Below are 20,486 nucleotides of genomic sequence, written 5' to 3'. Positions count from 1 at the left end.
AACAGCACTGGGGAACATAATGGGGCCAGGTGGCTGGATAGGGTCCCAGTTGGGGGTGGAATCATTGGTGGGTCCAGTGGCGGACTTACCCCTCCCTGCTTCTGGGGCAAAAATCTGCAAAAGCTGCCCCCCCCACCTTTGGAGCTCGACGGAGCCTTGTGCAACTGTAGGACCAACTGGGGAAGCCTTCTGAGGCTTCCCTGTGGTCTTAAACTGCACTTCCGGAAAACTGGAAGTGCAGTTTCCAACAGTGTCGGGAACCTCACTGAGGCTTCCCGCGTGATCGAAGAGTAGCGCGGGCTGAGCACCTGGGGCAATTGCCCCATTTACCCAGTCCTAGGTTCACTACTGGGTCTCATATATAAATTACTTACTTACTTGGGGCCCAATTCAGAGGAATGCGCGCTGACTCAAGGCACACTGTCACAAATGTGCTGTAAGGCATGTCTGCGACTGTTACCACCGGCCCAGCACTGGAGCTGGGACTGCAAAAAACCAGGGGGCAGCTGCCTGGCGCTCACCTGGAGTTCCAGGTGGTGGAGAGGTGAGTGGGGGTGTAGGTGTTCTGGGATGGGAGGGGCAGGGAGAAGGCATGGTGGAGGGAGGGAGGGAGCAGGACCCAGAGCCCCATATCAGTTCTCACGGTGTCTTGCATAAATAGCCGACACAGAGGCGAGAAGTCCCATTGCGGGACCGCTTCCCTTACCTGGGGGAAGAGGACAAATGCCGCCGGTTGCCCAGTGCACTTAGGACGCCGTGGCAGCCATTTTGGCACTGTGGCAGCCCCGCGCACCAGTCAGCACAGGATTGGGCTGTTACTTACTTGGATTGTGGCACAAAAAAGGTTGAAGACCACTGGCGTAGGTGGTGGTGTTTGACTCCAGCACTGCTTTCCTTAACAAACTGGCACGACCCCAAAGCTCCTTTGAAGAAGGCACTGGGAAATCTAATGGCAGAACTGCACACTGCAGGCAGCTTGGTCCTAAGCTCACGTGAATCTCAGTGAAGGCCTATTTAATGTCATAACCCTGTCCCTTAGCAGAGACCTAGTACAAATTTAAACAGACATAGCCCTGGCTTGGGGTCTTGTACATGGTGTTACTGGGTAATCTGCAGGTGAGCCCTCTGTCTTCTCTGCACAGAGCTTACAGGCTGGGGCACAGGGCTTAAATGCATCTATGAATTCATCATCCTTGCTTGTGGAATCAGAACCGTTGGCCCTGAGGCAGAGTCCAATTTCAAGTCCTCCTCCTCTGGCTTGCAGACCACTCTTCCTTGCACAGGACCGAAGTCATCCTGAAGTCTTTTCAGGTTACAGAGGCAGATTCCTACTGTCCCCATGCACAGGGGGGTATCCTGTTACTTGGGGTATCTGTTCAACGTGTTTGGGCCTCGGACGTAGTTGGTTAGAAACAGCCATTCAGCTGGCAGTGAAATCCAATGAAGTGGATTTCTCACTGTTCTGCCATTATCTACAGTGCTTGTGGTTTTTGTTTTTTTTTAAAAGGAATCAATGAAGAAAAATCTATGTTGTCTCATGTTTCTTGCAAAAGAGAAGGGAAAATCAATTGTCTCCTGGGCAGGGAAAGAACAGTTGAAAAAAATTTGTTGGTTTCTTAGGATAGACTTGGACAACCAACAACCTCATGGTACAGCAGTACCCTTGACTTTCATCCACTTGACTTTCGTCATTTTCAGTTTGTAAACACATTTCAAATTTCGTCCAAGTGCTTTCCTCTTTCGTCCTATTTTATCCAACCTTCCACGATGCTCTTCAACGTTCTTTCGTTTATTTTGCTTTTATTCCTGCAGGCATTTGCATGTGTTATACAGTGCATGTAAATACATTTACACTTTTTGCCGGCCAAAATAAATTTGCAAGATAAATCCGGCTCTGCTTTAACAGTCATCCATTTTTTACTTTCATTCCTGCTCTGGTCCCTAACCAGACGATAGTGCAACGTACTGCTGTAGCTGCTTTAAAAGCATACTATATGGTGGCACTACCTCCAAAGAGCAGCAGCCATTCATGGCTTCTGGTCATTTGACAAGCTCAGCATTAAGGCATTCTGCCAGAAACTTAGGCAAATGGAGGCTCACTACATGGCAGTTACTTGAATCTGCTCCATAAGAGCAACAGTTAAGGATAAAAATGGAAGAGGCCATAGCGAATTGTCTTGGAAGACCAGAAGTTACAGAATTTCTGAAGCTAAGGGGGTGTGACCCTATCAGTAATCTGGATGGGAGACTACTAGGAACCCCACACAAGAAGCAATATGTTGTATTTGAAGAAGCCAGTGACGTTCCTGGCCACTGCCCCGCCCAGGTCATATGCCCGGGGTGTCACCACCCACCTGGAGGGGCTGCCCCCCTGTGCCCGCTCCCCCCAGGCATTCAGGTAGCCTCCCTGGCCTTCTGTAAGAGCTTCTGGAAGCCAAAAATCAACACTCGGTTTTCTGCTGAGGGTCGAGGAGGCTGCGTGTGACTTCCCCAGCCTTCAGAAGGACTTTATGGGGCGTCCCTCAGGGGGTGACCCTCAGATTGGTGCAGCAACTGAGTGCCGTGGGGGTTGCTGCCAGGGAGAGTGGATGGCAGCACGGTACTGCCCCCCCCAAGCCTGACACCTGGGGCATTTGCACCCCTTGTGCCACCTCAGGTACGCCACTGGAAGAAGTGGTAGGAGAGAACCTCCCAAATGCCCCTTCCTCTTAGGAATGTAGTTAATCCAGAAGTAAGAGTTCATAAAGGCCCAATCCTATATACATTTCCCACACTGATACAGTAGTGCCAATGGGGCATGCACTGCATCCTGTATTGAGGTGGCAGTTTTGGAGGCCTCTTCAAGGTAAGGGACCGTTTTGTCCTTTACCTTGGGGCTGCAATGCAGGCTGCATCTGCACTGGATCTGATTGGGCCCTAAGTGCTATACAAAAGCAAGCAACAACCAGTACCAGTGGCATAGCTGGAGGGGGTGCAAAGCACTAAGTTTTGCAGGGAGCCTCACTGCAGCATGCAAGCGGCCCCTTCCCTTCATAGCCATTCTGGGCAGTGGGAGCAAAATGGAGGCAAATGCCTGGCTCCAAAGGGGAGGGGCCACTTGTATGCTGCAGTGAGGCTACCTGCAAAACTTCGTGCTTTGCACCCCCCTCTAGCTATGCCACTGACCAGTACAGCTGTTGTCTAAAAATGCCACTTTATGACAGTGCAGTACTTGGGGAAGCTAATCCCAAATGGTGGGTGGGGAACAGCCCAGGGAAAGAAAAACAGCAAAATCAGCTGGGAAGGAAATGGAGGCTTGGCGTTCGTGCCCCCATCCTTAACTAGAGTCCAACTTCATAGCTACATTGTCATATGCTCATCATTTGGTGATAATCTCAGCAACAAAACCAGGTGATAAATCTGAGCCATGGCAACAATAAAAATGAGAGCCAAAAAAACAAACACAATGGAGACTTTATGCAGAGCAGGAGAGACAACCATGGAAGGTTATAAAAAACAACATGCAAAGGACTGTTAACAAACGTATGGGGCTGGTTCTTACCTTTTTTTTGACTGTTTCCTGTGTGCACGAGCAACAGAATGTGTTAAGCAGAAGATAACTATTGGTGTCACCAACAGGACCTTCTGTTTGTCTCAAAAGGAGAGGTGTTGAGTTTTCTTCAGCAGGGCTCATCGGATGCTTAATTATAAAATTACAAATAGTGTGGGCAGAGTAGATAGAAATGATTTTTCTTTCTCTTTCATAATGATAAAACATAGTCTGGCTTAGTGCAGATGATAAGGCAATGCATTAGTGCGCAGTGGGAAACACAACCACAAGATGCAGTGAAGACCACAAGCTTAGTTTGCTCCCCTTCCCCTTCAGAGCCATTCCGGGCGGGGGGGGGGGGGAGGGAGCGCAAAACAAAGGCAAATGCTTGCCTCCAAAGGAAGGCAGGGGCCGCTTGCACACTGCAATGAGGCTTCCTGCGAAACTTAGTGCTTTGCCCCCCCTCTAGCTACGCCACTGACTCCTTGTATTATCCAGCTGCCTTCCCTTAATAAACTCTCTTTTGATGTTTTAACACTTCACTGTTGAATTCAGTCACAACTCTGCCTCAGTTCTCTTGGACCCTTTGCTAGCCCCTACAGCAGGGATTCCCAAAGTGTGCCTGGGTGAATGTCCGCCATCATTCCAGAGCGTTCTGTGCAATATAACAATGTCCATACTACCAACAACAGCAGAAGTTGTTTGAATAAAAGGCATCCCATTGACTGTTTAGAACTGTACGGAACCCTTTCGTTGCCACCTGGTGGACAAAGTTGCAAGTGACTCTGCAGGGAATGGGTACACACTGCAAATAGAAAACTCGCACTTGGCACACAAAGCAACAGACTGCGTAACAAGGTACCAACAAGCCCTCCTGGCTTTATGTTCTGAGGATCATGTGCCTTTTGTTACAGCAGTGTAGGGTGCTGCAAATGTACCATAAAGCATGTTTATAGCACCTTATGTGTAGGCAGTGTGGCAGGAAGGCCTGTGCTGTCACCCCAGTGCTGAATCCCAGAGCACCACCCAACGCAGCAGATATGCCAAATCCTATTCCCCTCTTGGGCTTCCTGGACTTGCACCTGTGATTTTGCTGGTACAGATCTGAGTAGGTTGGGGCTCTACACTGGGTAAAGGAACCAATTACCCCCAAAAGGAAACCTCCAGACTGTTTGATCCCAGCACTGGATACAGTGTGGGCCATGTGGAAAGACTTCCCTGGCGCAGACAGTGCTTACGATTCCACCGGGGAGCCTCAGGGTCGCGGCACCAATCTCCCCTGAACTGGTCTCCAGTTTGCTGCTTCTGGGGTTTGTTGCCCCAGCAGCCACTGTGCCCCGATTTCGAGGCAGATGTGGCAAGCCATGGCGCAGTTCAGGGAAGATTGGTGCCACAACCATGTGGCTCCCCCGTGGAACGGTAAATGTCGTTCACACGGGGGAGGGGTTATGCAGGGTGCCAGATCCAGCCTGTGGGCCAGAGTCTGGAGAACCCCATGTTAAATCGAGGGTTCGTCACTGTACTGTTGGAGGCTTGGCTGAGTTAGGGTGAGCCATTGAGGGGCCAATCCTTTCCTACTTTTCAGCACCGGTGCAGTTGCAATGCAAGGGAACACATGTTCCTATACCTTGAGGAGGACTCAGTGACTGCCCCTCCACTGGAAGGTGCAGCACACACCCCACTGGCACAGCTACACCAGCACTGATAATTGGATAGGATTGGGCCCTGAGCATGTTTTGGACGGTGCTGTATCTCCCCCATAACACAGTTCTCAGCTCAAGGGTGTACCTGGGTGTTCAGATGGCAGCACAAACAGCCGTCTGCCAGCTTAGGCTGGTGGACCAGTTGTGTCACTTCCCAGACAAGACAGTCATTCATGTCCTAGTAACATTCAGGTTAGATTGTTACTAGCTTATTTGGGATAAAAAGGTAAAATATTTTGATGAATTAATAGCTGTTATACTACCATGAAAGTAGTTGCTGGTCTTGCAATTAATAAAACACTAGTAATTTTTCATTTTCTTTTTCCAGAACTGTCAATTCTCCTACTTCTTTTTCGAGTGTGTGTGTAACTGCAAGGCAAAGCTATCCTTTTTCCCTTCTGTGAGGTACATTTGTTGGCATCCTTCAGTCTCGGAAGACTATGGTATTGCGCCCTGAATAGTGGTTCTGGAACAGAGTGTGCGAAGCCTGGGTAAAGTAGATATGGAGGATAGACCCATGTTACCCATGCAGCAAATTCCCCCTCTCCACGTCGCTGAAATGGTCCAATGGAAAGGCAGAAGCTAATATGGTTGGTTCCAACAGCATCGCAGGAGTTGCCAGAACGTGACTGTGTTCAGCCATGAACTGCCTCAGGGACTCCGGCTCCGGATTTTGCCTCGAGGTTGACTCCTGAAGCCTTTTCCATAACTGGATGTAACCACAAGGCAGTGGAGGTTTGGGATCAGAGTTTTCCTTCTCTCAGATGAGCTGCCTTCCCAGGCTGACAAGTCCCATCTACCCGGTGGCTGTTTAGTCGCCTCTTACGACAAGTACAGCCAAACTGAGGGCCTATTCTTATCCCCAGCCCCAGGAGATACAGTGAGGTACAGTGGGCCCTCAATATCTGCAGGGGATTCGTTCCTGGACTCCTGTGGGTACTTATTTCCATAGATAATTGAATCTGTGGGAAGGGCCTCAAGGACCTCCGAGACACAATCAGAAGGCATTTCTGATTGCATCTGGGAGGTCCTTGAGGCCCTCCATACGTGGGATTGGCACCCACATTGAGTGAAATGCACAGGTGCGGCGCCCACGGATAAGGAGGGCTCACTGCACTTGGAAGAAGGGGAGTGGCAAAGTAAGGCATACATTATAAAATGTCCCTTATTCTCAAGTATGCTTAAGTTCAAGCCATCCAACAAAGATAATGCCTCCCTGCTCCTTGTCTGCATTTAACATTCTATCGAGACCCCTCTAGAAGATCATAGGGTGACTTTTCCTTGAAACTACATTGGGCAGGTAAACAGTCCTGTCATTTTTCTTCTAAATAGATTTCATGTTTCTATATTTCATTTCAAACCAGCTTGTAGGATCCTCAAGGAGATGGAAGGTCTGGTGGAAAGGAGGAGCATTTGGATATGCAACAGATACTCCACAAACATAATTTAAAAAATTCTTTATTCTAAATATTCACATTGTACAAATAAATTGGTGAAAAAATAAAATTAAAACATGAAGTTTATATAAAAATAGACATTCCAGACAAAACAACTGACAAATTGCACTGTTGACATGATAAATATTTTACTGTTTGGAGCTGTTACTCTTGACTCTTTTCTAGGTATTCTGAGCTCCACTCTTATTGTATTTCATTTCTTTGATTAAAAAGTGCTCTTTTTTAGTCCTAAATATTATTCATGTTTGCAAATTCCCAATTATGAAAGGAAAACCAAACTTTTTACCTTATGAACTTCTGTTTTTCTTATTGACAGTGCCATCAATTCAACACAGGATTCAGTCCCAGCTCTTGGGACTGCAAGGAATCAGAGCCTCACTTACATGTGGCTACATTTGCTGCGATGAATGTAACATAAAGCCGGGCTCTCAGGCAATTTGTTGGATAAGCAAGTATTTGAGACAGAGACATTTTGGTGTCCAAAGGGGAAAATCCAAATCTTACTTTCCACATACATGGAGTACACCCAAGCAGAAAATTCTCCTGTGCAAGCTTAACTGAAATGAACAAGAGTTATAAAGGCATTCCAGCCCCCCCCCCCATACAGAAACCATGGATATGAGTAAACCCTATCTCTGCAGCCTCCTGCGCCTATTAACACTGCATTTAGAGCAGGGGTCTCCAAACCCTGGCCTGGGGGCCAGATGCAGCCTGCGGCCAGCCTATCTCTGGCCCGCAGCCGGGGGGAGGGTATCCACAGATAACTGCAGATACGGATATGCCTGTATATGAGAACTACAGGTGGGGCCTCTTTATTTGCGGATTTGGCATCCCCAGATTTGTCCCACCGTGAATGCTGAACCCTTGGATTGGCCACCTGCAGACCAGTCGCATCTGGGAGGCTTTCTGAGCCTCGGAAATTCTGCGTGCCACCTTGTGCAGCTTCTCCATGGCTCAGAATGGCCCCTGAAGAGATTTTTGGGCGAATTCTGCAAGTCATCCGCAAAATCGGTCCAGGTAGCTTTCTGAACCTTGGATATGCTGCGTGTCATCTTGTGATCAGAAAGTCTCAGAAAACCACCAGGAGCAATTTTAGGAGGACTTCCGGTAAATCTGGAAGTTGTCCAAAAACACAGGCCTACAAAATTGAGCGTCAGAATAGTTTTTCCCAAACTTTATGGTGGTTTGAAATGAATTTGAGGTGCCGATTCCAAAAATGGCATCCGTTTTGCCCTATCATGTCTAGTTTTGGAGATATAGCCTCATGTGAATGGTTCAATCAGTCATGGTGTAGGCTTCCTCATAAGGAAGCTGCTTGAACCATTCACTAAAGAGGCTATGCCGTTTCTCCAAAACTAGACGTGATAGGGCAAAACGGATGCCATTTTTGGAATCAGCACCCCAAATATACCTAGGAATTGGTGTAACGTTTAAAGAAGGAAATGTGTGTTGGCCTGTGAAATTGCTCCGGGGGCCATTCTGAGCTTCGGAGAGACCACGCAAGGTAGTGCATGGCCTCTCGGAAGCTCAGAATGGCTCCAGTCACATTTGGAGCAATGGTGGGCTGTGAAAATTGCTGGTTCCGTTATCCATGATTTTCAGTCTCTGTGGGAGTCCAGGAATGGAACCCCCACGGATAAAGAGGTTCCACCTGTACTGTAAAAGTTCCCAATGCATTATGTCTCATGGATTTTGTTTTGCACATCTCTTGCTCTTCTATCCTGAATGGTGCTCAAAATCGATTGCCTACCCTTGCTGAAGGAATCAGATCATTTTGAGTCTCAACTGTGCCATGAACCCATTAGACAGTCTTAGGGAAGCCAGTCTCTTTCAACTTCTGTCACACCTTTGTACTGGGGTAATAATAATACTGACGTATCTTACAAGATTATTGTAAGGATCACAAGGCATTATATGTGAAACACTTTGAAGTGCTACATAAGTGCCAATTCCAGATCCACCCCTCCTATAACTGCTTTTCAAAAAGATTTTTCTTCCTTTTGCTTTGGGACAGGAAGTAGGGTGAGAACCTAGACCTACAGCTGCTAAAGGAATGTGACAGGAAGCAATAGTGAGATTGCTAACAGGAAATGGACAGCGGAGGACTTCCTGTTAGCATTCTCACTATCACCTACTGTACTGTTCCTCTAATAACTGGGAGTCTAGGTTCTCAGTGTCTGCTTACTGTTCCAAAGCAAAAGAAAGAAAAATCTCCTTTTGCAAAGCATTTGCAAAAAAAGAGAGTGAGTCATGAGAGCTATTGGGGGGGGGGGAGAATTTGAGAATATGGGACCCGTGCATAAGAGGGGATGCCTGTATTACTGTTGGCACATCTGTCAAGTACATCCTCTCTACAAGCTGACAAAGCAGTAGCTCAACATCTTACTGACCCAGCTCACTCTCATTCTGTAAAGTCTTCATAGCTAAACCCCAGAGGGTTACACTGGAGAAGAATGGTCCATCATTGTTTCTGTATTCAGAAGAAGATACACGACCACTCAGTTCACCACTACAATTGCTGCCCAGAGTGGCGACAGAGGATCGGACCAGGGGAATCCCATCAGACTGCAGAGGTTCTTCGTCAAGAGGTGCATCCACTTCTTTACAAGAGTGTGGCCGATTTGGTCTTTGCTGCGATTTGCAAGGTTTAATAGGATCCAAACCCAATTTCGGTTCATTGGTACCATCATCCTGTTGCACCGTGGGCCGCACTTTGCGGAACGTCACCCCAGGACCATCAAATTCGGTACCTGAATTTCCAGTTGAGTGGATGGGAAACTTCACTGACACTGGTAACAAAGTTACTGATATTTCTTGGGTGAATGAATCTGAGTTTTGGGATTTCTCAAGGTCAGAGATTTCCACTGCCTGAGTAAACTCATCTAGGGCACTTGCACCTTCATTATCATTATCAGATTTACAATGGATTTTTATGTGTCGACGTAAGACAGCAGAACGGCTGAAACATTTATTACAGGTCTCGCAGGTATATGGTTTTTCCCCTGTATGAGTCCTGATGTGCCTTCGCAAGTCACCAGAGCCTGCAAAGCATTTTCCTAGAAAATGAAATAGAATATTGAAATACTGTTTTTTCCAACTAAATTCAGCTGAATTGCCTTATACATCACTTTGCAATGAACAATTATAATTTCTAATATGAAATTACTTGTAGTTCTTACTGGAGTTTATCTATGGGAAAAGTCTATTGCTACTGCAAAGAAGTATCTGCCTGAAAGTTTGTGACAAACAGAATTAGATCATTTTGCAGTGATTGTTATTAAACACTGAAAGCTAATATAATTGTTCTCACTGTCACAACTCTGTGTTTTAATACCATGACCAAAGTGATAGAGGCTATCACTTTAGGAATTTAAAAAAGTCACAAAAATACAAAGAAAGAAAGAAAGAAAGAAAGAAAAAGAAAAAGAAAAAGAAAAAGAAAAAGAAAAAGAAAAAGAAAAAGAAAAAGAAAGAAAGAAAGAAAGAAAGAAAGAAAGAAAGAAAGAAAGTTGAATTTGGTTGTCTTGATTTCATTGGCCAAAAACCCACAAGAGCAAAAAAGAAACTCATGCCATGAATGTGTAACAAAACACTTAAATCACCCCCAGAGACTTACCGCAAGCTGAGCAACTGTATGGTCTCTCTCCTGTGTGTCTGATCCGGTGCTTGACTAACTTACGGGGCAAGTTAAATGATTTTCCACACTCGTCACAGGTGAAAACTTTTTCTACTGTATGGTTCTTCTTGTGCTCCTTTAAATTACTGAAATTACTAAATCCTGCATGGATGAGACAGTAATAAGATCAACATGACCACTCTCATGGTACACACCACAAAAGGGCTCAAAAGGCTGTTATAATCATTCCTCACTGCTGCCCCCCCCCATACACACTAATGCACAACCCAAGGCCAGGCAAACACAATCTGTAGTTGGGGGTGCCAGAGACAGCATGGCTCAGATATCCTGCAATGAACTGATGATGTTATAGTCCTTGGGAGGAGAACAAAAATACACAAGCCTGCGGCTCCTCTGCATGGGATGAGTTAGTAATGGAGCCCACCAAGGACAGGTGACTTTAATTTAATATTGTGCGGTACTCAGGACCTGGGTAGAGATGTCAACGTTACTGAGCCATTGGGGAACAGTGATCATGCTGCGATCCGTTTCAACATGCACATTGGGGGAAGAATACCGGGCTAATCTCTCACAAAAACCCTTGACTTCCGATGAGCAGACTTCCCTCAAATGAGAAGGCTGGTTAGAAGGAGGTTGAAAGGGAAGGTAAAAAGAGTCCAGTCTCTACAGAGAGCATGGAGGTTGCTCAAATCAACAGTAATAGAGGCCCAGCGGAAGTGTATACCGCAAAGGAAGGGCTCGACTAAGTCCAGGAGGGTGCCTGCATGGCTAACCAGCCAAGTTAGAGAAGCCGTAAAGGGCAAGGAAGCTTCCTTCCATAAATGGAAGTCTTGCCCTAATGAGGAGAATAAAAAGGAACATGAACTGTGGCAAAAGAAATGTAAGAAGGTGATACGGGAGACCAAGAGAGACTATGAGGAACACATGGCCAGCAGCATTAAGGGGGAATAATAAAAGTTTCTTCAAATATGTTAGAAGCAGGAAACCCGCCAGAGAAGTGGTTGGCCCTCTGGATGGTGAGGGAGGGAAAGGGGAAATAAAAGGAGACTTAGAGATGGCAGAGAAATTGAATGAGTTCTTTGCGTCTGTCTTCACAGCAGAAGACCTCAGGCAGATACCGCTGCCTGAACAGCCCCTCCTGACCAAGGAATTAAGTCAGATAGAGGTTAAAAGAGAAGATGTTTTATTGATAAATTAAAGATCAATAAGTCACCGGGCCCTGATGGCATCCACCCAAGAGTTATTAAGGAACTGAAGAATGAAGTTGCTGATCTCTTGACCAAGATATGCAGCTTGTCCCTCAAAACAGCCACAGTACCAGAGGACTGGAGGATAGCAAATGTCACACCGATCTTTAAAAGGGAAAGAGGGGGGACCCGGGAAACTATAGGCCAGTCAGCCTAACATCTATACCAGGTAAGATGGTAGAATGCCTCATCAAAGAATCTCAAAACACATAGATGAACAGGCCTTGCTGAGGGAGAATCAGCATGGCTTCTGTAAGGGTAAGTCTTGCTTCACAAACCTTATAGAATTCTTTGAAAAGGTCAACAGGCATGTGGATGTGGGAAAACCCATGGACATTATATATCTGGACTTTCAGAAGGCGTCTGACACGGTCCCTCACCAAAGGCTACTGAAAAAACTCCATACTCAGGGAATTAGAGGGCAGGTCCTCTCCTGAACTGAGACCTGGCTGAAGGCCAGGAAACAGAGAGTGGGTGTCAATGGGCAATTTTCACAATGGAGAGAGGTGAAAAGCAGTGTGCCCCAAGGATCTGTCCTGGGACCGGTGCTCTTCAACCTCTTCATAAATGACCTGGAGACAGGGGTGAGCAGTGAAGTGGCTAAGTTTGCAGACGACACCAAACTTTTCCGAGTGGTGAAGACCAGAAGTGATTGTGAGGAGCTTCAGAAGCATCTCTCCAAACTGGCAAAATGGGCAGCAAAATGGCAGATGTGTTTCAATGTCAGTAAGTGTAAAGTCATGCACATTGGGGCAAAAAATCAAAACTTCATATATAGGCTAATAGGTTCTGAGCTGTCTGTGACAGATCAGGAGAGAGATCTTGGGGTGGTGGTGGATAAGTCGATGAAAGTGTCGACCCAATGTGCGGCGGCAGTAAAGAAGGCCAATTCTATGCTGGGGATCATTAGAAAAGGTATTGAGAACAAAACAGCTAATATTATAATGCCATTGTATGAATCTATGGTAAGGCCACACCTGGAGTATTGTGTTCAGTTCTGGTTGCCGCATATCAAAAAGGATATAGTGGAAATGGAAAAGTTGCAAAAGAGGGTAACTAAGATGATTGCTGGGATGGGGCACCTTCCTTATGAGGAAAGGTTACAGCGTTTGGGCCTCTTCAGCCTAGAAAAGAGACGCCTGAGGAGGGACATGATTGAGACATACAAAATTATGCAGGGGAAGGGTGAAGTGGATAGAGAGATGCTCTTTACACTCTCACATAACACCAGAACCAGGGGACATCCACTAAAATTGAGTGTTGGGAGAGTTAGAACAAACAAAAGAAAATATTTCTTTACTCAGCAAGTGGTCGGTCTGTGGAACTCCTTGCCACAGGATGTGGTGACGGCATCTGGCCTGGACACCTTTAAAAGGGGATTGGACAAGTTTCTGGAGGAAAAATCCATTACGGGTTACAAGCCATGATGTGCATGTACAACCTCCTGATTTTAGAAATGGGCTATGTCAGATGCAAGGGAGGGCACCAGGATGCAGGTCTCTTGTTATCAGATGTGCTCCCTGGGGCATTTGGTAAGGCCGTTGTGAGATACAGGAAGCTGGACTAGATGGGCCTATGGCCTGATCCAGTGGGGCTGTTTTTATGTTCTTACATGGCACAGTAGGATGGTAAATAAGGCATGCCTGCAGTTGATTCTAAAACCCAGAGAAGGGTTGGACTCCTACTTACCTCGACCACAAATGTCACACAGATGAGGTTTTTCTCCAGTATGGATAATAATGTGGCGCTGGACATCCCCAGATGCAGCAAACCTGTTAACAGAATTTGACAAGTTGTTTAAGGTTTGGTTACACAAGTAGAAAGATGACTCTAGAATTCTGTATTTGGAGGGGGTGTGCAAACCCCCTGAGGCAACTGGTATTTCACCCCCACACCTTAAAAAATTCTTTAACTGTCCTGGTTTGAGGGCTCCCATTTTTAATTCCTGCTTCACCCTGTGCTGGCATGAGTGAGACTTCCATTTTGCCATGCTCAGCCATCTCCAATTCCTCCAGGCACTTCAGTAACATGCCACACAAAACAGGCACAGGCACAACAAAAAGTATCCTGTTCAGCTTAACTGTACTGTCTACTTCCTTGCAGATTTCTGGGCAGACAAATCCAACTGCTTCTTTTGTCTACATCTAATCTTTCTCTCGGGTGGAGGGGAAAACAAACCTTTCCATCTTTCATCTGCTCAGGGTAAAGCTGGATATCTTCCCCTGACTTGTTTTGGCTGATTTGAAGAAAGGAAGCCAGGAGAGGGTAGTTTGCACAATGAGTGGTAGCTACTGTGCCTTTGAGGGTTGAAAGTCTCCCTCTCCCTTTCATTTAATCTAGGGACTGTGCTCTCCCCCCTCCAGCAAGAGCCCCAACTTGCTCACTCTGTCTCCACACAGCTCTAGTCTGTTCCAGAGCACAGCATGTCCCTACATTTATTTATTTAAAGGATTTATATCCACCTTTCTCATGGTGAGAGATACCTGTATCTGCAAAGCAATCTCAGGAACAGAATGAAGGATTATAAAATCAGTATCATATAATTATGCAGACATCTAATTACACCACAGTCATACCAACCTTTTCCCACAGATTTCACAGATGTAAGGTTTTTCTCCAGAATGCCGACGTAAATGAGTCTGGAGATTACCTGCCTGCAAAGTTAAGGGAAGTTTTAAGACAGCTGAAGCACCCCAGAAGGTCACGTTGCTAAAGGTTTATGAATGAAAGTGAGGACTTTGCTTTCGTTTCTGATTTTAACATTGATGTTTGTTTTTAAACTCAGTTACTTCAGTTGTGATGTAGACTACACATTGCCAATATTGCTTGTGCCATACGGGGTTGAACCCCATCCATATGGGGTTGATCCAAGTGGTCCTGGAAACAGCCTGATTGGCTGGTGGGGACTGGGGGACAAAAAATGGTGGGCGCACAGCTCAATCAGGCATGCTCCCAAGCAGTGGTCCCTGTGCTATTGCAGGGGTTGTTACATAGAAGCAAGCCAAGGCAGGGAGTGGTAGCGCCTCCTCTTCCAACTTCAGGGGAGGAAGTGCTCTCTCTCTCACTCTGTCTGCAACTGCCTGGTAAGCCAGCTGTGGCAACAGATGAGCAAGGGTGTCAAACATAAGGCCCAGGGGCCAGATGTGCCCCCGGAAGCTCTTTATCCAGCCCCCAAAATAACTGAGCTCTCCCAAAGCCACCCTTTCAACAGCAACACTTCTGCTGAGGCTCTGGGAGAGAGAGATAGAAGGAGGACTTGGAAGTCAAGGAACACTGTGGGGGAAGGGGCCAGCCAAGAGGTGTGAGACAGGGACACGCTGCTGAGATGCTGGGAGACCCCAATTATCATGCAGGACATTCTTTCAGCAACACCAGTTCTGCAGAGGAATCACCTTGCAAATCACCCCTCAGCTGCTCATCAGCAAAGCGATGCTGTGGCAGAAATGGCACTGCTGAAAGGGTGGCCCACACGATCATTTGGCTCTCCCATATCTTGAAAAGATGATCAAGATTTGCACATTTTCTCTTCTCTCATTTGCAGCTAGTGCATTCATGGAAGGGATTATTGCACAAGGACCCCACTGTAAATAGAACACACTTTCTGTTCACAGAGGAAGCATCCATCTGCATAGTAAGCTCACTAGCCAGGATACCACACTATCAGTAAAATTGTAACTTGCACTGGAATGGGGAGACCGGCAGGCCTAGTCCAGCATCCAGTGTGAGTTTTGGGCTGAAAGCTTCCCCTCACCATGGGGAGAGCTGCTGCAGCCCCAAAGAGAACTACTCAGATCTGCACTACCTAAAGAGGTAGCGCATACAAGCAGCCCGGAGCTGGCCTGGGCTGCCCCGGAACGGGGTCAGGATCCAGTATAACTGCCGGGTCCTGACCCTGCCCCTGCTTCCCAGCTGCCCACCCATGGGCCTGCCTGCCGCCCACCCTCCCCCCACCCTGGAGCACCTCCTCTCTGCCCTCCCCATGCCCCTCCAGACCCCCATGTCATTGCCACAGAGGCTGGATCTGGCCTCTGTGGGCCAGCGCACCTCTGTGCACTGGTGTAGCTGACTCTGGAGTAGCTACAAAGTGCTTTATGACACATCTGTGGCCCTCCCAGGCCGGTGCAAAGGACTTGCGTCAGCCCAGCACAATCTTAGTATTGTGCTCTATATCTATTAATTTGGCCCCCCCGCACACACACACACACAGAGAAGCACATGTTTTGGAGTAAACAAACATCATAAAGAGAATAATTTTATGAAATTAGCTCCAGCTCAAGTTGTACTTTATGGACCCAATAATTTGCAGAGCTGAATATCTTGGATGGTATGGGAAATCCCAAAATTATGGTCAATGCTTTTCTTAGGCCCAAATCCTAATCAACTTTCCAGCACTAGCAAAGCTGTGCCAATGGGATGTACACTGCATCCTGCAGTTGGATGGCACTCACGGAGGCCTCCTGAAAGAACAGAATGTTTGTTCCCTTATCTCAGAACTGCATAGCCTAGTGTAATGTCCCTGACCTAGGGAACTGCATAGTTTGTTCCCTTACCTCAGAACTGCATAGCCCTTATGTCGGTGCTGAAAAGTGGGTTAGGACTGTGCCCTTAATTAAAGAAATGTAAAGCATCCTTTTAAGTTTTCTATTTGTTGTTTTTACATAAGTACCAATACGTCTAAGCCACATTGCAATCTCCCTTTGGGGCAAACGTTGTCAGCCCAGGTGGCACATAAACAAAGTAAACTGAAATACAAAAGGCTACTTGAAAAAATATTTATACAAGTCCTACCTGTGAGAAACATTTCCCACAAATGTTACATTCAAATGGTTTCTCGCCTAAAAGAAGAAGTAATAATGTTTTGCACTTCCAACTGTTGTGACAGAACACAAATCTTAAACTTGCACAAAAGTGGGTGGAGATAAGTTGCCGTCAAAGGATATTCTGCTAAGCATCTTTGCTTAAATGTTCAAAGACAAATCTTCCAGTGTTTTCAGTTTAATAATCACTGGCTGAAATTCATACACAAATTACTCCCCAGAAAATTCAAAGGTCTATAGAACAGCGCTAGGACTATTCCCAAATTAGGGCCCAATCCTATCCAATTTTCCAGTGCTGGTGCAGCTGTGCCAGTGGGGCAGGCACTGCAACATGTGGTGGGGCAGCAGTCACAGAGGCCTCCTTAAGGTATGGGAACATTTGTTTCCTTACCCTGGGACTGCATTGTGGCTGCACCGGGGCTGGAAAATTGGATAGGATCGGGCCCTTAATTGCTTGCATTCTTTTATTGTTTATACCAACGAGGCATAGAACTTGGGTACCAGAAGGACTGATGTGTCTTGTATCAGTTTGCTGTCACCCCTAACTGATCATCAGAGGCACTGCTTCACACCCCACCACTGACTGAAGGCTCAGGCCTACCCAACTTTCCAGCATTTTTGCAGCTGAGCCAACAGGGTGGGTGCTGCATTCTGTGGGGAGAGGGGAGTCATGGAGGCCTCTTCAAGGCTGCATTGCAGCTGCATCAGTGCTGGAAAGTTGGATAGGATTGGGCTCTGAGGCACAGGCGGTGAGGACACACAGCAGAGCCTTTTTGGTCATGGCCCCCCAATTCAGGAATTCTCTGGGGGTGTTGCTAGCCCCAACACAACCACTTTTAAGTGAACAGTGAAAACCATTGCTTCCCCCCCACTCCCAAGTTTTCTCATTCCTCTGTTGCCTTTTATGCATTTTGTTAATTGCCGTTCTGCTGTGATTATTTCAATTGCTTCTGTTTGAAAATTAGTTTTTAATGTTTGTTATGGGTTGCCTTGGTGAGCCCATTAATGAATAAATTACACGCTTTAAGTTCAGCAGTGTTATATAATTTATATAGTTATTATATTATTTCTACAAAATTTAACTTGGAAGCAGATAGCAAGATTTCTTAGTTAAAGAAGATATATTTTTATATATCTCCCAACATATATTTTTATTCACAGTGCTGTCTCCTCTAAAGTGAACAGAGAATCCTTTATATCAGTTATTTTCAAGCTTTTTCATCTCACGGCACACTGACAAGGCACTAAAATGGTCAAGTCACACAATCAGAGTTCTGACAATTGACAAGGCACACTGTGCTATCAATGGGGGCTCACATCCCCCAAAGGTCCTATTGATAAATGACCCTCTCCCAAATTCCTGCGGCACATCTGGGGACCATTTGCAGCACACCAGTGTGCCACGGCACAGTGGTTGAAAATGGCTGCTTTATATGCAGGGGAGCTCTGTGTGCATGAACAGGTGATTTTTTCATAACTCTTTAGTTCAGTGTTTCCCAAACTTTTTTAGCACCGCAAACCACCCGCAGTCTAAAAACAGCTGTACCTGTATGAGACCTTATGTGGAGCTCCAGATTGCTTGGATGTTTAAAAGCCTTCCCACATAGCGCACATGGGTACTGCCTCTCTGCAATGAAAATCTGACTGTCTGGCTCAGAAGGTTCCTGAGAAGGTTCAAGTTCAGCACTTTGCTCCAAGCACTCTGAATGAACCAGATCCTCAACTTCTTTTCCTTCCACAGAACCAATGTTTGCCTGCTCCATGCGACTTCCTTTTTCCAACTCCATTTCCCTCGTAACATCCCCATCCACCATGTTCTGTCCCGGAGGTTGCTCCGAAGACTTTTGAGACCTTAAGAAGTTCAGTTTTTTAAGATGTATCGCTTTCTTGAGCCTCATTTCATTGGCTGGTTGGAAAGCTGGGCCTTCTGAATCTTGATACTCGGGACATTCACTTAAGGGCTGATCCAGAAAATTTGGCGGAAGGTGATCAGGTGCTTCCAAAATACATTCAGAGGGATTGACGGTACATGAAGCATTCTCAACAGCATTTTGTTCTGCAGGGGCACTGAAAGCAAAGGACGGCTCTGGTAACTCCTTGTTGGTGGGACAAGTAGTTTGCTTGTAAAATTGTTTGCTATAGAAGTTACGCAACTTGTAGTAACAATTTGGCTGTTTAAAAGGGAGGCCTGTGCAACCCGGATCCATGGAATCCTGTTTCTGTTTGTTTTTATCACCAGCAGAGACGGGAAGCGCAACAGGCTCTGGCCCATGTAAATGGTGGTCCTCCAAGACTTTACAGGGTTGAGCAACTGAGGAACACGCCTGAAGTAAATTAGTACCATAACCTTCACAGTTCGTGTCTGCAGCCAAAGTATCTGGTAAGGAGAAAGCAGCATTGCAAGGCATACTGGCAGGCTGCTCTACAGCTGGGGAGGGTTTTAAAAATGAGTGACACATGTTCAAGACTTTCTGCACTTGTAGGCACTGGGCAATGTCCAACAGAGTCTGTATGTTATCCTGGTTGAGGTCAAGATGAGAGGTGTACATATAGTCCAAGATCTGACCTATACCACCTACATTTTTAATATCTAAGTGAAAGATGTCATTCTTCTGGCCTGAAGAATTCTGAAATAGAGTTCTGGATGGGTGGAGGAGGGGAGGGTGAAAAAGCACAACACTTTACAAAGTACAGGAATGAAAATGTGCCAGTTTTCAAGTTATTTTTTAAAATGTTATTGAAGACTGGCAGTTTCACAGTTATTTTGAATCATTACATTCTGATCTTATTCAAAAGTTCAGCATGTTGATTAAAATTAGACTTCCTTCTAATTAGAGAGTTGGGAGAGTTAGGACAGACAAGAGAAAATATTTCCTTACTCAGGGTGTAGTTAGTCTGTGGAACTACTTGCCACAGGATATGGTGATGGCATCTGGCCTAGACACCTTTAAAAGGGGATTGAACAAATTTCTGGAGGAAAAATCCATCAGGGGTTACAAGCCATGATGTGTATGTGCAACCTCCTGATTTTAGAAATGGGCTATGTCAGAATGCCAGATGCAAGGGAGGGCACCAGGATGCAGGTCTCTTCTTGTCTTATGTACTCCCTGGGGCATTTGGTGGGCCACTGTGAGATACAGGAAGTTGAACTAGATGGACCTATGGCCTGATCCAGCAGGGCTGTTCTTATATTCTAAGAAGCTATGCTAGAATCTGGATCTACATTGTCCTGTTTAACAACCCTGCTAAAAAGTTTTTTGTTTTTTTTAAACATACCTGAAATATTGGCTGAAAGCAGCTAACACATTTTTATGTGCCTTGAAACAAACGCCTTTCACAACCAACATGCAATCGCAGAGAAGGCCTTGAATACGTTGTTCGTGGAGCTGTTGCAGAAGATGACAGCTGTGGCTGGAAACAGCATCCATGCCTTATTTACCTACAATTTAAATAAGGAAATAAGGAATTTAAATAAGAAAATAAGGAAAGTAGAATCTGACTTATGTACTATACCACAGGTGGCTAAACTGTGACTCAGGAGCCACAAGCAGCTCTTTGATGTATAATGTGCAGCTCTCAGAAATATGTTGGCTGAGCGCCTTTTTGCTTCACAATTAAAACAAAAGGTAAATATAAATTTTTCAAGCTTTAAAATTATTTGCTGGCTATAAACCGAGAGTCCAAAAGATTATAATGTAAGTTTTGTGTTCATGGTGAGTAGGTATATTTAAGGATTTAAATGCTTACACTGCCACCTCGCAGGATTGTTGTGAAATTGCAAGAGGTGAGGGAAATGGGGAAGGTAGGGGCAGGGGGTGAGTGGTGATGGGGACAGATCAGGTCCCAGGAAGGGGACAGGATTGGTGGGGGTTCCCAGTCTCATACTTACTTTATATGAGTTGCAGCATGGAAAAGGTTGAAGACTTCTGTTCTATTCTCTGCTCTGTGGTGTGTATCTGTACAGACATTGAAAAATGTCAAAGAGGCCAGCAGACACCCATATGGGTAACAGTGAAAAGAACAAGAGGAAGCAGTTCTCATAATATTTATGCAATTATTCCAAAATCCAGACACCTTCCTGCCCCAAGTAGTCTCA

The 20,486-nt window shown here is 45.9% G+C and overlaps 1 protein-coding gene across 1 annotated transcript; it reads right to left on the bottom strand.

Annotated features, from left to right (window-relative positions):
• Positions 1-7,964: 7,964 nt before the first annotated feature.
• On the bottom strand, positions 7,965-19,818 carry ZBTB49 (zinc finger and BTB domain containing 49). Its single transcript, XM_066632404.1, has 7 exons — positions 19,667-19,818; positions 17,937-19,030; positions 16,362-16,408; positions 14,154-14,227; positions 13,263-13,345; positions 10,306-10,467; positions 7,965-9,745 (listed from the first exon to the last, which is right to left on the bottom strand). The coding sequence occupies exons 1-7, from the start codon at positions 19,816-19,818 to the stop codon at positions 9,072-9,074; spliced, it is 2,286 nt and encodes a 761-aa protein (XP_066488501.1). The 3' UTR covers positions 7,965-9,071.
• Positions 19,819-20,486: the final 668 nt, after the last annotated feature.

Source organism: Tiliqua scincoides, chromosome 6 (genome assembly GCF_035046505.1).
Source record: "Tiliqua scincoides isolate rTilSci1 chromosome 6, rTilSci1.hap2, whole genome shotgun sequence".
In the NCBI taxonomy this organism is placed as follows: Eukaryota; Metazoa; Chordata; class Lepidosauria; order Squamata; family Scincidae; genus Tiliqua; species Tiliqua scincoides.
The sequence above is the reverse complement of the archived record's forward strand: the minus strand, read 5'-3'. Positions and strand labels throughout refer to the sequence as shown.

What these genes read in the sequence shown, in the direction of transcription:
- ZBTB49 (XM_066632404.1), bottom strand. Translation starts at nt 19,818, where the DNA reads ATGGATGCTGTTTCCAGCCACAGCTGTCATCTTCTGCAACAGCTCCAC. An exon ending in GCTTTCAGCCAATATTTCAG is followed by an intron (nt 19,031 to 19,666) that starts GTATGTTTAAAA and finishes CCACCCATCCAG; the next exon opens with AACTCTATTTCAGAATTCTT. An exon ending in GTGTGACATTTGTGGTCGAG is followed by an intron (nt 10,468 to 13,262) that starts GTAAGTAGGAGT and finishes TCATCCATGCAG; the next exon opens with GATTTAGTAATTTCAGTAAT.